Below are 17,327 nucleotides of genomic sequence, written 5' to 3' on the forward strand. Positions count from 1 at the left end.
TGCAATCAGATGAGACCTTCTCCCACGCACCTTTGTAAGATTACAAAGACCCATGTTCTTGGGGGAGGGGGGGGGTGTTATCATCATAAGTAGCTGGTTTATTAATATTAATAAAGGAAGAGAGCAAGGGGCGGTCAGACATCACAAGCACGGTCATCTGGGCAGCTTCACCAGGAGCGACAGCTTCTGCTCCCCAGGGAACCCGCTCCATCCCTGCAGATCCCTGAGGGAAGGCGTGGAACAAAGGGGGAGATGGGCGCATGCCCAGTGAAGTCGGGGTGACGTAGAGAAGGCGCTTGCCTGTCAGCATGACCTGGGGAGCCATGGACTGGCTAGGAGGGTGGAGCCCCTGCAAACATGAGAAATCTTGGAAAGTCCAAGTCCCAGATAGAGCTCCCTCTCTTGCTCCGTGACCCACACTCACCCCTGTGCTTGCCTGTTCCCTCTCCATAGCCATGTGGCCTCAAGCAGCTGCGGGGCCACAGCCGTGTGGACCCCGCAGGCAATGGAAGGGAACAAAGCCAGGCTAGCGGGTGCTGGACTGGGTGTGCGGAGGACAAGACTGGACTTCCTCCATGGCGGGAAGGACAGAAATAGGAGCTTGGAGGGGAACCCCCTGAATTTGCATCATCAACAAAGCTTTCCAGGAAGCCCCATCCTCCCGTGGGGCCTCAGAAGCTGCACCCCCACCGTTAACGATGACAGTTCTATCGTTGCGACATTCCCGTTGGTTCCTGTGGACTATGGTCAGCTAAAGCCCGGGGAAATTCCACCAAGCAGGCCCCTTCCACGGAATTGCCCCTGAATTCTGGAACCCCGCGGTCAGACTCCATCCTGCCGTTTGTAGGCTGCCAGACTCTGTGAGCACTGAGTTGTCCGTAGCCACCCAGCATTCCCTGTCAGGTGTGTGTCACCTGTGAATCGGATAAAGCCACTTTCTACCTCTTCATCCAAGTCACCAATAAAAATGTTAAAGATGGCCCGGCCGGCCGGCGTGGCTCAGTGGTTGAGCCTCGACCTCTGAACCCGGAGGACATAGCTTGATTCCCGGTCAGGGTGTATGCCCATTGAGGGCTCGATCCCCAGGAGGGGGTGTGCAGGAGGCAGCCAATCAAGGATTCTCATCACTGATGTTTCTATCCCTCTCCCTTCCTCTCTGAAATCAATAAAAAAAGTATTTATTTTAATGTTAAAGATGACAGGTCATTCGATCATTCCCTCCACAAGTATTTGTCGAGCACCTACCATAGGAGAGGCGCTCAGGACAGGAATGAGGGGAGAAATTGTGTGTGGACTGGGACAGATCCCCAAATCGAAACTCTTTAAGATCAGATGGACGTCTACTGAGACATTTCACTGACTCATTAGGAATTCACTGCTCACGCCCTCTCCTCCTGCTCACACCCTCTCCTCCTGCTCACACCCTCTCCTCCTGTGCCCTCTCCTCCTGCTCACACCCTCTCCTCCTGCTCACACCCTCTCCTCCTGCTCACACCCTCTCCTCCTGTGCCCTCTCCTCCTGCTCACACCCTCTCCTCCTGCTGACCCTCTCCTCCTGCTCACACCCTCTCCTCCTGTGCCCTCTCCTCCTGTTCACACCTTCTCCTCCTGCTCACACCCTCTCCTCCTGCTCACACCCTCTCCTCCTGTGCCCTCTCCTCCTGCTCACACCCTCTCCTCCTGCTCACACCCTCTCCTCCTGTGCCCTCTCCTCCTGCTCACACCCTCTCCTCCTGCTCACACCCTCTCCTCCTGCTCACACCCTCTCCTCCTGCGCCTCTCTGCCTGGACTCCTGGAAGGGCAAAGGAAGGGAGCTCAGCACTGCTCCAGAGCCATCGACTGTCCATGAGGCGGGCTTGGTGCACAGCACGTTTTATAATGCAAGACAGGCAAGATGTATATACTTGACAAATCGAGGGCAACAGGTAATGTATTTGATTTTGTTTGAGACTTTACTGTCACCATTTAAAGCTGCAACAACACTGAGAGATTTAGAGCTGAAAGGCACCTGGGACTTTTCTAGAACCAGCCCCCCGCCCCTGCCAGCAGGGGTTTCCACAGCTGGGTCCTTCTCCTGAGGAGCCCCCTCTGTTAGTCCCGATCTCTAGAAGGACTTCGGACGTCCCCCACGTTGAGTCAGGCAGCTCTCCTTCGCTGTTTACCTACAGTGTAAGCGCTCGGTGGGGTAAGCAGTGGAACACGTGATGTCTAGCTCTGCAGCTGGGAACAAGCTAAGCTAGGCGGCTGCCTTGAGAGAGTGATTGGCTTGTTACTGGTGAGTCCTGCTTACTGAAATTAGAGGAAAAATAGGTCTGAGCCAGCCTTTGGAGGGCAGCTATGTCCTCATTTAGTTCTTACTTTTCTAGCCAAAATACGGTTTCTGTAACTCCTTCGTGGCTGTGGCTTGTAGACTTCCCACCCCCACCACTCTGGTCATTCGTGTCCTGCCCGGCCCTGGCCTCGGCACTCAGGTGTGGCTGCTGACTGCGTGAGTGTCCGGAAAGCTCCAGTGTGTCCATCGCGGCCATGAGAAGAGGTGTGCAGAGGCGGGCGCGCTGGACCCGTGGCGGGGAAGGCACCACGCCTCGGTGCCACTTCCATCCAGCTGTTCTTCCTGTCTTTGCGCCCGGGGGTGGGAGGCAGGAAAACACGAACGCCTCCTACTGAGTTTTCAGCCCATTAAAACCTACAATTGGACAGCTCAGTGGTCAAGGCCCACACCTGTGTGCCAGCTCGGACCCCGGCATCTACTTCCACATGAGAAAGGGTGGTGGCCCCTGGGTGTGCACGTCTTTCTAAGCCCTTGGGGAATTCAAAGATTTTGCAATATTCTGGGGAGGAGGCCCAAGTGGGAGGCTCAGCAAGGTGCCCAGAGGGAAAGGCAGGTGAGCAGGCCTCCTTCCGCCGAGTGAGGGCCACAGAGTTCGGCTTAGATGAGCAGACAAGGCTGAGCAGAGTTGGCAATGAAGCGGGCGGACCATGGCCTCCTCCTATCCCTCCCTAGAAGAGCATCCCGTGCCCACACCAGGCAGGGCCCCTGGTGCCCGGGGGCTCCGTCTTCTGGAATTGGGGTCCGAGCTTTTAAGTCGCCTCGGCAGATGTGAAAGGAGCTGTAGGGCTGGGCATGCCTTCTGTGTGCGGGCCACTCCCAGGGCAAGAACCAGACCTGGACCTGCTGCCCCTCAAGCTGGACCCCCGAGGGTGTGCATGGAGGGGACGTGAGCCGGGGCTGCGGCCTGAGTTGAGCCAGCTGGGTGCAGGCGCTGGAGACCGCCAGCCTGGAGCAGTCACTCCACCAACCAGAGCCTGTGAGCGTGTGAATGAGTGTCTACGGTGGGCGCCGTGGAATCGGGGTCATTTGTTACCTGGCACATCATGGCCATCCTGACTGTACAGAGAGCACTCCCAGCTACAGGGCAAGTTCCCGGAAGCACAGAGCTGCCTTCCGTGAGCCAGGCCGCCTGGTAGATGGCCTTCCAGGAAGGCACTGCAGATGGTCACCCCCTCCCCCACAGCCCCCTCTCCCCTAGGGCCCACTGCGGGCACTCACCCGAGTCAGACGCCGCCGGGCTCACCAGGCTGAGCAGCTCCCGCTCCTTCTCGTAGTCGCCTTTGCAGAGCAGCTGGCCCTCCTTCAGCACGAATTCGTCCCCCTTCTGGAGCTGCCGCTCGCACACGCAGCAGCAGAAGCAGCCCAGGTGGTACACGCTCTTCTGGGCCCGCATCACAAACTCGTTGGGTGCGATGGCCTCCAAGCAGCCCCCACATTTGACAGCAAACAGCCTGGAGCAGGATAAAGGAGGGAGGTCTGTGACAAAGGTCCGCGGGCCCCTGTCTCCCTCACGTCAGCAGGAAAAGGAGCTTGGAGAACGGGCCGAGGAGGCCGGCACGGGAAGTCCTGGAACCCAGACGACACACAGCGGGTTCCCACCACGGCCGCTCCTGTCCTCGTCACACTGCAGGGTGGTCTGGGAGAGGCGCTCTCCTTCCCAAACGACCTCAGGACGACCTAATTCTTTGTCAAAGCCTGTGGCATAAGCAAGAGATAATGAACGTGCCCTGAAAATATCTCTGGTTCATTCCTGATAGCATCCATGTCTCTATTTCCAAAACAAAGAGTTTTCTTTTTTAAGCAACTGGGAAAGAAAGCCTCTCTGTCCCTGACACCCGAGGGTCAAGGGCGTGGAAAGGTCATCAGCTGACGAGAGAGGACACGGCAAGGCGGGTAGAACTGCCCGAGTGAGAATGCACCACTCCACGCCCCCCCTCTCTTCCCAGAGTGAAGGAAGCCAGGCTAGAGAAGGAATGGGCCACCTCCAGGGACTCCTTGAAGGACAGGGCCGCCTGCAGGCGTGTCCCGCACGGCCCGGGTCAGAAGCGCAGGCCTGGGCCACCACACAGCCGTCCCTGCTCGCACCTGGAGCACCTGGCGGCCTCCCTCTTCCTCAAAACTTAAAGAAGGGGGTGAGGCTGGTGGACAGCCCCAGGGGCCGGTGTGGCCCCAAACGCAGGCCCAGGGGCCAGCAGCCCTCCCCTCCTCCGCTGCCCGTGTGGGGTGCTGCTGGCAGCGGAGGAGGGGAGGGCTGCTGGCCCCTGGGCCTCTGGGCATACCCGTCCCCTGACCAGTCGCCCTGACCCCCCTCTATGGTGGGCGCTGCGCTTCAGGAGAAGAGCCACAACTTCATCCTGTCGGCCTACCTGAGCCGGCCGGTCAGTCCCTCCCGGGAGCCCCTCCTAGGCCCGTCCTACCAAGCCCCCCGCTGGCCCCTCCCCGCTGACACTCAGGAGGCAGCAGGTCCAGGCGTCTGCAGCGCAGGTGGCCACACGTATGCTTGTTAGCTTCCTTCCACCCTGTGAGTCGGCCCCTCCTCCTCCTGAGGGTCGTCCCCACTGCAACCTTCTCCCTCACTGAGGGGGGTCGGGTGGGCTCCCCAGCAGCTGGGGGAGGGGCGGGAATTGCATGGGCTCAAATCCCAGGCCTGGTCAGTGGGGGGTAGAGACGAGGACCGACGTGAGGTCCTGTCTCCCTCCACTAGGTCCCCTCTAGGTGAAAACCAGGTCCCCCTCACCCTCGACTCTTGTCGCCCTCCCTCCCCCTGAGCAACTCAAGGAGCAAGATGCACACAGCCCGTCACGTGTGCCACATGTGTGCACAGCTGCCGGTGCCACGGAGAACACAGCTGCTGACACACACCTTGCCCTTTTCTTGAAGGCTCAGAGAAAGTCTAGGTCAAAAGCCTAGGTCACAAAATGCAGCTGTCTCTCCCCAGTTTCCCAGGGGCCTGGCCTCCCCTGAATGCTACTGAGGCCTCGCTGGGGCAGAGCCTGGCCCGGCTGTTCCCTGAGAACGGGCAGGTCTCACCACGGCCCGCTCTTCTGGGCATCAGACAGCTCCAGGCTCCCCCATTACAGATTCTCCTGGGAATGTGGCAGGTCAGCCCTCACCTCGCAGGGGAACGGCAGGTGGCAGGTGGGCAGGCACCAGGCAGGACCAGGAGGAACCTGTCCTCGGCTCCACAGAGCCCACGTGGCGGGAGTCTGAGGCGTGGAGGAGGAGGTACCGGACAAGAGGGACCGAGGGCAGGCCAGCGCGCGGGGCAGCGGGAGGCGCACCCTCGGACAACCGCATCCTTCCCACGGGGCCAGCACGCTGCCTCCCTGCAGCCTCCCGCTGTCCCAGGCGCCTGGAGGACGGAAGAGAAGAGGAAGGGGCCGATTTGGGGCCAGAGCACAGGGGGCGGAGCAGGAAGACCTGGCTCCTTTCCACCCTTTACCCAGGGACCTCAGCTCTGACCTTCGATGGACCAGAGTGACATAAAAAACTTAGAGCCTGGGCGGACCCAGCGTCCATCCCCGGGGTCCCCTCACTTCACACCTATTAACCAGAGACACCAATCGGCCAGCACCTCATCTCAGGCCCCCAGACAGTTTCGGCATGATCCACCTTGCCATGCAGTTCTCCAAACAACATCTTCCCAGGACTGTATCATTCACAGCTACGTCTTCACAAATACAACACAGCAAAGGCCAAAGAGATCGTGTGCAAGCACACATGCACACACAGCACCACAGCTAAACCCCCTCTCTCCGTATGTATATATGTATTGGTATGTATAAGTGTGTGTGTGTGTGTGTGTGTATATATATACATATATATGTATATATATATATATATATATATATGTGTGTGTGTGTGTGTGTGTGTGTGTGTGTGTGTGTATATAAAATCCTTTTGGGGAACATGGAGGAGGAAGGAAGTACCCAGAGTGGGAGAGGGACAGGGGTGAAATGCAAGCCCTTGGGACTGTGGGAAACACATTTCAAGAAAGAATTGATCCATTGATTGATGGATGGATCGATGATTGATTTCTAGGGAAGATTCCACTTGAAGAAATCTTTAAGCGGTTGCTCCTAGGCATGTCTGAAACTCCCCAGGCTGGAAAAGTCCTTAATTTGCTCCATTTCACGCTTCATGCCTTTCTTACAGGTTTGGAATCCTGCTCTGTAGCTATGGAGACAAGAACGTTTCCAAAGCAGGGATGAAGGCTGGCACCTGAGGGACTCCTCGGGCACCAGTCTAAGGTGATCAAGAAGAGGGGGCCTTGGGGAGGATGGGAGGGCTGTCCCCGAGCGGCAGGAACAGCCAACGGCCCGCGAGGCCAGGTGGACACGTGGCTCCCGCTGCCCCTGTGGAACAAGGTGGGCACATGCAGTCTGCCCTGCCTGCCCCCAATTCAGAGCTGAGATGTTTTACGGGGGGTCGCTGGGAGGATGGGGAGCAGAAGGAAGAGAGGAGACACAGAGAGTACAGGGATCTGTCTTGGCTCAAAGGACGGCCACATGTCGGGACGCTGACTGGTTTTGCGTCCACACTCTGCATATCGGGTCCTTGTCATTACGACATGGCTCAGCCCCCACAATATTTTACTTCAAAGGAAAAGAAGCTCATGGAAGACAGAAGCGAGGGATTCATCTTTATTGAACATCCGCGTGGTGCCAGGAACCGCGGCATTTCTACAGCCACGGCCACGCCCACTCTGTGGGGGAAGGGCTCGGCGAGAACCCCTCTGTAAGCTCAGTATCCCCGGGACGGGCCTCGGGGGGCCACTCACAGGCTCTTTCCCCCCTTCTCTCCTGCGCCCCATCCGTCTGGCACTGTTTTCTCAGCAGAAATAAGTAGAAAGATCAGGCAGCTGGGGTGCGGCCGCGGCTCGTGCGAGGGTTTCTGGACAGGCCCTGGCTCTGCAGGGCGTCCGGAGATGCTGCTGCCCCTGGGGGTGATGGGCAGGAGTCAGGACCAAGCTGACCCCGTCGGGCTCTCAGCTCCTGGGCCCCAAAGTACCCTGAGGGGCCCCTGAGAGAGGCCCCTCCGCTGTGGATTTAGGTTAAGAACAAACAGTTCCCGGGAGACCCTCTCTAGCCCAGCACCACCGTGAGGAGTCTACACTACTCCAACATGCTCAGGACCAAGCAGTTCCTGCGGGGACCCCGTCTGCTGGGAGCGTGGGGGGGGGCCTGTCCCCAAGGTGCAGGCAGAAGTGCAGGCCAGCGGGTTGAGCCAGGAGGAGCCGGGGATGCTCAGCCACAGACACTGAGCCGTGGAGGCAGCAGGACCGGAGGCAGCATGGAGTCATCCCATCACCTCAGATCCAGGTCCCCGCCCCCTCCACCACTTAGCTCTGTGACCGGGGTCTGGTGATGGTGGTGCCAGTTCACTCACCAATAAACTGGGACCAATACAAGAACCCACCTCACAGAGCCCCAGTCAGGATGAACTAACGCATCGAAACCATCTAGCACAGTGGTTGGCACATGCAAGCCCTCAATGACATGGGAACCATACGATGGTGGTGAAGAGACTGGGGGAATCGGGATTAGTAAAGGAGATGGAGAGAGAGGGGTGGGGCAGGTAGTTCAGGACCAAGGCCATGAGCGATGCAAGGATGTCGAGGCCAGCTTTTCGGTTGCGCTGGCTGTGGACTCGGGGTCCAGGTCCCACCTGCGGCAGTGGCCTCGGGCTAGGCATTTATCTGGATTTACCCAACCAAGATTTCCAGCACGCTTCTGTAAAATGCCTTCTTGCTCTATCAACGTAACAACCAAGAGGCTGGCTGACTGAGCCCTTATTTTCTCCTCAGGATCAATACTCCTGACTTTTTCATCATGAATTCCCATGCCTTCCTCCACTCTCCCCCCACCTGCCCCCTTGTCCTCTAGATGCAGACACTGGAAGCCACCATGTCATCCCCATCTCTGCCCTACGGGCTGATGCACAGCGGTCGGGCACAGGACGGCTGCAGAACATGGCAGCCTCGTGAACACCCAGTGCCACCCAGGGCAAGGGCTTGGAGGCCCAAGAGGACCGAGCAGGAATATAAGGGGACCCCCATCATGACACTCCAGGGTAGGTTTACAAGCTGAGATCTTCATTAACCTGAACCCAGAATTCTGACAACATCAAAGGGGCTCCTCAGAGCCTCCACGCCATGGAAAATTAAGTGGAAGAATGGAGACTGAAATCACACAAATTGCAACTTGAGCAGCTGGTTGTGTCCTGGTTTCACTCCGCCAAACTACGCAGAGAACTGCTGTCAGCCTCGGGCAGCAAGCAGCTGCAGGCGGGGCACCTGTTACCTGCACGGCCCTACCCCTCCCATCAGGGTCATTTCATTTTTTAATTGATTTTAGGAAGAGAGGAAGGGGAAGGGTTGAGGGGGAGAGACACGTCAATTTGTTGTTCCACCTGTTTGTGCATCATTGATTGATTCCTGTATGTGCCCTGACCAGGGATCGAAACCACAGCCTTGGCCTATCAGGACGACGCTCCATCCACCTGAGCTCCTGGCCAGGGCCCATCAGGTGTATTTCTAAGTCCTGGGTTTAGGAATGTGGGAGAAAGTCTGTGTGTCCCTCTGCAATACAAGCTCCGTTTCCACCCTCTCCACCAGGGGGCAGTACAGCAGCACTCACTAATGCCATGTTGACTTGGTAACTGAGGTCATCCAGGCACCAAGACAGGCATTGGCCATAAGCCAAGACTGTCTGTCGGTGACTCTGCAGCCGGGAGCCTGGGAGACCATGTGGCTGAACTGACGGAGAGTATTCAAAAGTATTGGGAACCAAAAGCATGGCTTGTGGCCTTAGAAGTAGTGACACAAGCAACCTTGTCAGCTGGCTCCAGGTCTCTGTCCTTGAGGCTGAGCCAACACCACCACAATAAGCGCCGGAGCCCGTGGGCCTGGGGCGGTGGGAAAGTCTGCAGGGACAATAGACGTGGCAGGATCTTCTATAGGAGACAGTGTCGAGGCTCTGCGGTGGGGAGAAACCGGGAAACAATAGTGTCTGGCAGAGCCAATCGGAGGCTCCGTGTCCCTGGGGTCCTGGGGAGCAGTGAGGGCCATACAAAGGGATGGGAATGGCGAGTGTGGTGTCTGCACCGCCCAGAGGCACCTCGCTGAGAAGCGCAGGGTAGCATGTTGGCTCGGCGTCCATCGCAAAAGGGTGGCTGAGTCCCTCCCTCGTTCTCACACAGCGTCTGGTCGAGGTGAGCCAGGAAGAGTGGGGACAGCATGGTTTTCCAGTCTGACAAGCCTGGGTTCAAGCCTGGGCTCCTCCCACCTCTGAGACTGTGGGCCAGTGGTCACGCTCCCAAGCCCTGCTGCTCCATCGACGCGTCAGAACGACCTCACGAGACGCCTTGGAGCCTGAGGAGACGGCGTGTTTGAAGTGTCTGACACTCGCAGAAATCAATGGGTCATATCTGCCCACGTCAATATTGGCATGCGATCATTTACTGCAAGACTGAGCCAAAATTAGAACTTCATGCATTTCTTAAGGCTGCGACTCTCATTGTAACAAATTAAACCAGACAAGCCTTTCATAAGTTACTGGAGGAGCCCGACAGGCACAGTGAGAGGACACAGGCTTGAGGAGATGGCAGGTGCATCTCGTTCAGGCGACCATGGCTCTGGGCTCCCCTCACCCGAGATCAGCGCCGACATTAGCCAACGGTGGTGACCCGCACGCCGGCCACTGCCCGACGCCCAGCATCCATTCAGGAAGTCGGCAGCACTGCGTGTTGAGCCAACCAGAGCCAACAGTTGCTACTTGGCCAGCGCTGACACTATCTGGCAAATATTTGGAAGAGACTCCTTCCCGGATCCTCTCAGGGCTCAAGTGACGCTGCTCACCGGCTGTGGACCTACGCTGAGACGTCTACCCTCTTATCTTGCTTCCCTGGCCGTCAGGCCCCCACAAGATCAGTCAGCCTCTCCCCTCACGTTATAACTGGAAAGAAACCGATGCTGAGAGGGAGCAGGGACCTACCCCCAGACCACAAAGAACATGAAGGTCACGAGAGAGCCAGGCAGAGCTTGGGGCTCAGTCCATGGTCAAGAAATAAAAGGGACTAAATATGGCCCAGCTGGGGATGGAAAGGTGTCCCTGGGCCCCTGGGCTGTAACCCTAACCAGCTGAGTAAGTGGACAGTGTGTGAGACAGTGAGTCACTCCTGCTCTCTCGGTCCCCTTCCCTCCCCTCCCCACCCCTACTCCACCGCCGCCTTCGTTTTTGCCGAAACCTGGAAGGCTGTCGAGGAGTCAGGCTGCAGAGCAAACGACTGCGGTGAGAGCATGGATTCCACAACCCAGGCCGGGGTGGCACAGCGGAGATCACAGGCTTTCCATAGTGTCACGCAGACATGCAAACATGGCAAGAAACATAAGGCAGGCGCACGGAAAATATATGTTTCCTTTTTAGGGAGTTAAAGGTTTGGTTTCCTTTGAAAATGTCAGTATTCCTTTCCCTTCATCCTCATTAGCCCCCTGGGACCCTCGTAAGCATACCCAGCACACACAGAGCCAGGGATGAGGTATTTTTAGCGATATTCTGGGCACAGATTCCTATTGTTTCACGATTTTTGGCTTGGCTGGATGGCACGTGGCCAATACAATGTATACTCTTACAAAGAATGCATGTTCCTGGCTGTGTGTGTGTGTGTGTGTGTGTGTGTGCATGACAACAGTGGGCGGACAGGGCTTTATTGATGATGTTTTGACGGGAAGGATTCTGAGAGCCCAGCAGGGGGCAACACCGAGCTCTCCGTGAATCCTGACTGCTTTTGTTGCCATTGCTCCTCATTTTTACCATTGTGCTCTTCAGGGCGAAAGCGCCATATTGTCACAGCCCAAGAGCTCCTCATAGAATCAACTGATACAAACAGCACAGGGTCAGGAACTAGACGAATTCTCAAAGCCACAGGCCTTGTTCCCAATCTGCTGGTGTGCCAGTGGCCCGTCCACGATCATGCTCAAAACCCTGGGAGTTGCTGTCGTTCTCCCTCCTCCTCACATAGGAGTTGGGCAAAGTAGGTTAACAATCATAATAAATAACACAATAACTAGTTATTAAGTAATACTGACAACTGTAAACCTAATTTGCCTATGACTGTATATACAGGATGTCCCCCCAAAATGTATACACACTGTAACAGCTGACAGCTCAATTTTGAAAATGAAGTGTATTTTGATATACACTGCCTTCATAATTATTCAAAGTGTGTGTGCACATTTTCTGGGACATCCTATACATAACACCTGTTCGTAAGGATCACCCTGTCTTCTAGGGTGAGGAGAAAAGACAATCACAGACGGACAATCCGAGTAAAGATCTCCTGCCACCGTGGCAGCAAAGCCACAGGGAGCGACCACGTGGGACCTGCCCTTCCACATACAGGGGGCCAATCTCTCTGGATGATCTCCATCTCCAGAATGTCTTTAGTTCAAAGATCTCAAAGCCCATGGGACGCCATAAAACATCTCAGCTCTGAATTGGGGGCAGGCAGGGCAGACTCTGTTATCTGAATCTATTAGCCTCATCACACAGGCATTCTGCACAATCCCAAAATCCAGCCCAAAACGGCCAGGTGTCCTGCACTGCCCACGCAGCCTCTCCCGGGAGACGTGTCCCCTTCCATCTGGCTAGACTCCAGGTGTCCTGAGAGCTCAGAAAGGTTCCCGCTCTTGTTCTCTTTATTTTTCCCCTTCATTTTTTTACTCTCTTTATCCTTCGACTCTCTCCTCACCCATTAAAAACTGGAAGACACCACACCCGTTAGGATGGCTCCTATAAAAAGAAAACCTGACGAGGATACAGAGAAATGAGAACCCATGTGCACTGTTGGCTGCAAAATGGTGCTGCCGATATAGAAAATGGTACCCCAGGTCCTCAAAAAATTAAAAATAGAATCACCCATATGATCCAGCAGTTCTACTTCCAGGGAAATACCCAAAACAATTGAAAGTAGGGGTGCCAAGAGATGTTTGTACGTGCGTGTTCACAGCAGCACTGTTACAACAGCCAAAGGCTGAAAGCCACAGGTGAATGATAAACCAAATGAGGGAGATTCCACAGAAACATATTGTAATGGAATATTATTCAGCCTTAAAAAGGAAGGAAATTCTGACACATTTGCAACATAATGAGAACATTATGTTAAATGAACTAAAGCAGTCACAAAATGACAAGCACTGTATGACTCCACTTACAGGAGACTAGAGGCCTGGTGCACGAGATTTGTGAACTCGGGGAGGGGGGTCCCTCAGCCTGGCCTGTGCCCTCTTGCGGTCTAGGAGCCCTTGAGGGACGTCCAACTGACAGCTTAGGCCCGCTCCCCAGCAGTCAGCCATCCTTAGCGCTGCCGCAGAGGTGGGAGAGGCTCCTGCCACTGCCTCTGCGCTCGTCAGCCATGAGCCAGGCTTCGGGCTGAGCGGCGCTCCCCCTATGGGAGCGCACTGACCACCAGGGGGCAGCTCCTGCATTGAGCACCTGCCCCTGGTCGTCAGTGCAGGTCATAGTGACCAGTCGTTCCACTGTCCAGTCGATTTGCATATGAACCTTTTATTATGTAGGATAATTTGAGTAGTGAAGTACATAGAGACAGAAAGTAGAATGGGGGGGGGCAGGGTTTGAGGGAGATGGGAATGGGGAGTTACTGTTTAATGGGTGTGGAGTTTCAGTTTTGCAAGATGAAGAGTTCTGAAGACGGATGGTGGTGATCATAGCACAACAATGTGAATGTACTTAGTGCCACTGAACTGTACAGTTAAACATGGTTGAGATGATAAATTTTGTGTTATAAATTTTATGGTAAACATTACCATAATTTTTAAAAATTAAAAAAATATATTTTTTTAACTAGAGAACTCTACCTCCTATAACCAAAAATCTCAGTGACTGTGTTCCCAGCTGGAAAATCTCACCTGCCCAGACTCCCTTGCAGCTAAGAGTGGCCGTATAAAGCAGGACAGGGGACCCAGGGGGATGAGGGGGTGGGGAGCAAGATGTTTTTGAAAAACTATCATTCTCTTTATGAGATGAGAAAGGCTCAGCTGGTGCATACATTTCACCATCTCTCTTCACCTTTTCCCTTATTTCTGTGCCTGGGATTAAAATATAACACCTGGGGTTGAATCAGCCATCTTGGCACTAAGCGAATAAAAGCCACCTATTAAGGATACAGAGCAAGAAGAGAGAATCCTGGGTCCTTAAAAGCTTCCTGAGCAGTTGCACCATCCTTGGACTTCCTACTGCTTGACTCCTTTTCAGTGAGAAAAATAAAACCCACTGTAGTCAGGATGTAGGTATATGAAGCCAACTGTGATCAGAAGGACTTGCCCTTTCCATTCAAGGTCTAGTGGGCCCTGAACTCCTCTCCAGGGAACTCCTCCACGTAGGCACTAGCCTTCATCACTTCAAGTTCACTCCAAAGCTACATCATATGTTTTTGTAAATATCGTTACATTTATATATTTCTCCCAAGTTGGGGGGAAAATATCCTCTTCTTGGCCTTAGCTCCGTATTGATTTGATAGCCTTTGTAGAAAATTTCAAGAACAAATTATTTGTATTTTCTATCTCCAGCTCCTCTGCTTCCACTCTCTTTTAAGGCCAATCCCATTCGGCACTTGTCTTACTCTTTCTAACAAAACTTCCTTGCAAAGGCCACTAATGATGTCCACTCATGATGACCTGGCATTGCGGTCACTTGGCTTCAGGACCCCTCGCTCTCCTAGCTCACCAGTCACCTTCTCGGTCTCCTTGCTAGTCCCTCTCATCTCCCTCAACTTGAAATGTCTCACCCTCTTTTCTATCTAAAATCATTGTCCTTGGTGATTTATCCAGTTTCAATACTTTAAATTACTTTCAATGGCTTTGAAATGTCACTCGCCACCGGAGCTCTCTCCTAAATCCAACTTGTATATCCACCCACCTACTCAATATTGTCACTTGAGCTTCTAATCAAAATCCCCAACTTAACACCAAAGCAGAATTCCTGACCTCATCACACACACCTCACACCCCAACTCTAACCGCTCCAACCACAGCCGCCACTCCTCTGTTGATGAAAAGCACTTACAACTTTCCTGTCACTGGAGACAAACGTTTCAGAATCATTCCTGAGTCCTGCCCACAATCCCCTGCAAACTGTCCACCAGCCATTTCTGCTCCACCTTCAAGGGATGACCAGAACCTGACCACTCGCCACCTCTGCTGCTTTCACTACACCTGGCCGGACCCTCAGCCGCTTCCCACTGCACCACCTGCTCCTCCTGCCTCCTGACCTGTTCACAGCCACCCAGAAGCCAGAGGAGCCCACTGAGAACCCAACTGAATCGCGTCACTCACTATCACCCACCTCACAATGAGACAAAGAGAGGCAAAGGCAGGTTTAAGTAACTTGTTCAGTTTGACACCGCTAGTAACCGGAGACGGCAGGATTCAAATCCTGTCTGTTAAGGCCCAAACCCACCAAAGCTCCATCACATCACCGCCTAACTTAGCGGGAGCGCCATTCTAACAAAACCGTAACATGCTTTGCACCTGAAAGGCTCTGTGTGGCCACTGGCAACACTCTCACCGTTATCAACTCCAGCTCCTGATCAGGCAGAACTGGATGAGAGAGGTTATCAATCACACCCAAGCATTCTACCCAGAGAGGAAAGACCCAGAGACTACCCCCAACCTCCTGAGTAACAGCCGACTGAGACCCCTAACAAGGCCGGGTCTAGCCCAGGAGAGCACCGGCCGTGGAATCTGTGTGGAAGGAAGCAGCACTGGGTCGAGGTGGCAAAGCCAGCAGGGATGGTGGCAGGTGTGCAGTGCCGGCCAGCAGAACAGCCGCCCTCAGGCGCAAGCCTGGGGTAGACTTTGCGCCTTGGTGCCTCTCACATGCTCTGCACCTTCCCCATCGAGCTCCATCCAGGGGCCTGGAGGACAGGGCCAGACAGGAGGAGCGAAAGAACCGCAAAGATCTCTGTGAAACAGTATTCCCGGCCGGAAATCACAGCCACAAGTTATGTGTGAGACGTGAGTGGACACCACCCGGTGACCCGTGGGCGTCGCCGTCCCGTAGAACTTTCTGCGATGACACAGACATCATCCTCAATCGTGCTGTCCAGCGTGGCACCCATGAGCCAATGCGCCTGGGGACAGAGTATTAAGACGCTTGAAGGTGAGGCGAGAGCAGGAGAGTGAAGACCTGGCCTTAGAGATGGGCTCGCCCTGCCCTCAGGACCTGGCCCGGCTTCCGTCCTCTCACCTCCCCAATCCTCCCCAGCCTTCAGAGGCAGCTGAGCCCTGCCCCCTCCCTGTCAGGGCGTCTCCCCATCAGCTGTCTGTGGCTCCTGTGGGCTCAGTGATGACAAGGGCTTAGAAACTCAAAGACGGGAAGCTTCCAGTTGGAGTGATCAAGGGAACAAAGCCCTAAACTAGAACCTTAACTAATAACTGGAATCTGAGCCGAGTGAGTGACGGGCAGACGTGCCGCGCGGAGACTCCAGAGCGAGCCAGGGTGTCCGACAAGAAGCCCACGGCGAGCTCGGCAGGTGGGAAGGCGACCAGCCTGCCTGCTACCTGCCCACACAGAGGAGCGTCGGAGATAACGCAGGAATGTGTGCCTCCTGCCAGACGCGAGCTTGTTCTGAACGCGATGGAGGAGGGTTGCTGAGCTGGCTCCGACCTCTTCTGTAGGAAATGAGGGTCTAGACACACCTTTGAGCTGAAGCATGAGGTGAGGCCAGCACACGGAGTACGTGCGGAAGGAGCCTGGACAGGCGTGGACACCCCACCCCCACTCCCAGATCCACTCCTCTCCTCCCAGCACCCTAGTGACCGCGGCCTTCGGGCAGTGCGGGGCCACCACAGCAGACACCGTTGTCACCTCCCGGAGACACTGTTCTTGCTAAGAGAACCCTGACTTGGCTGGGCAGCAGTGCCCCATCCCAGGACGAGTCATAGTTCATCTCAGCCAAGTGACCCATCTCTTTCCCCTTTGCCAGTGCCCAGCCCCGGGGTGGGCACATGGCCCAGTTACGGCAAAGAGATAAGAGGGAAAGTCAGTGAGGTGGGCGGGGGGGGAGGGTGGGAGTGGGGGAGGACTTCTGAGAAAGAGGAAGCTATGAGTGAGAAGCAAACATCGAAGAAGCCATAGCCCAGCTCTGCACCTCAGGCCGCCCCGCCGCAGAGCGCGTCCTGGAGGGTGGGAGCCACCCCGCAGGCACGCGGGCCAGCAGGGAGGGTGGGGGTCAGGACAGAGGCTGGATCTCTGAGGACCCGGATGAACTGCCGAACCAACAGTGACCCCCGCTCCAACGGCTGTGGGCTGAAGGCCTGTCCTTCCACTGTGCTCCTTGCGCCCAGTACCTACGAGCCTCAGTGCTCACCTGGGCTCTGGTTCCAGGCCCGCCTCCGTGTCCTAAGCAGCGGCCATCACAGCATGTGGCTCCCATGGGACAACCCTTGGGTGGGACCACCTACACCACCAGCCCCAGGGCTGACAGCAGCTCAACCTGAGAGGCAAGGGCCCCTGAGGCCACACAGGCTGCTGAGCCCCGCCCTGAAGGGACGAGACCGAGCTCTCCCTGCTGCTGGGCAGGCAGAAGCACCTGGAAGGCAGTGGGCATGCCAAGCAGAGGGTGGGCTCGGGCCTGGCTGGCCCATGAAGACCATGGTGTGGAAGGCCCGCCCCCCCAGTGAGGCCCCGGGCGTGACCAGGAGTGCTTCCCCAGACCCTGGCTGCCTAGCATGCCGTCCGGACGCGAAAGCAAATTCCACCCCATGTGAAAGCTAATCGCAAACATTTGCTGTTGTGGAGAGCTCCATTTTTCAAGAGCCCGCAGTGATCTGGTTACGCCGGTGGCTGAAGCACCAACCAGCTCCCTTCGCTCGTGGAAAACAGCAGGACCAACTCGAGGTGCCACGAACTGTGCAAGGGCCCGCACACCCTCCTCCCACCCGTCATCCCGCCTGTCCCTGCGTCCACTGGCCCA

The 17,327-nt window shown here is 55.6% G+C and overlaps 1 protein-coding gene across 1 annotated transcript in view; it reads right to left on the reverse strand.

Moving 5' to 3' along the window:
* The window catches only part of LMX1A (LIM homeobox transcription factor 1 alpha), a 118,591-nt gene that overhangs the window by 32,272 nt on the left and 68,992 nt on the right, over positions 1–17,327 (reverse strand). Inside the window, exon 4 of the mRNA XM_036344650.1 lies at positions 3,552–3,784. Coding sequence (XP_036200543.1) covers positions 3,552–3,784 — 233 coding nt within the window. The remainder of the gene's footprint in view (positions 1–3,551; positions 3,785–17,327) is intronic.

This window comes from Myotis myotis, unplaced genomic scaffold, assembly GCF_014108235.1.
Source record: "Myotis myotis isolate mMyoMyo1 unplaced genomic scaffold, mMyoMyo1.p scaffold_m19_p_18, whole genome shotgun sequence".
Taxonomy (NCBI): domain Eukaryota; kingdom Metazoa; phylum Chordata; class Mammalia; order Chiroptera; family Vespertilionidae; genus Myotis; species Myotis myotis.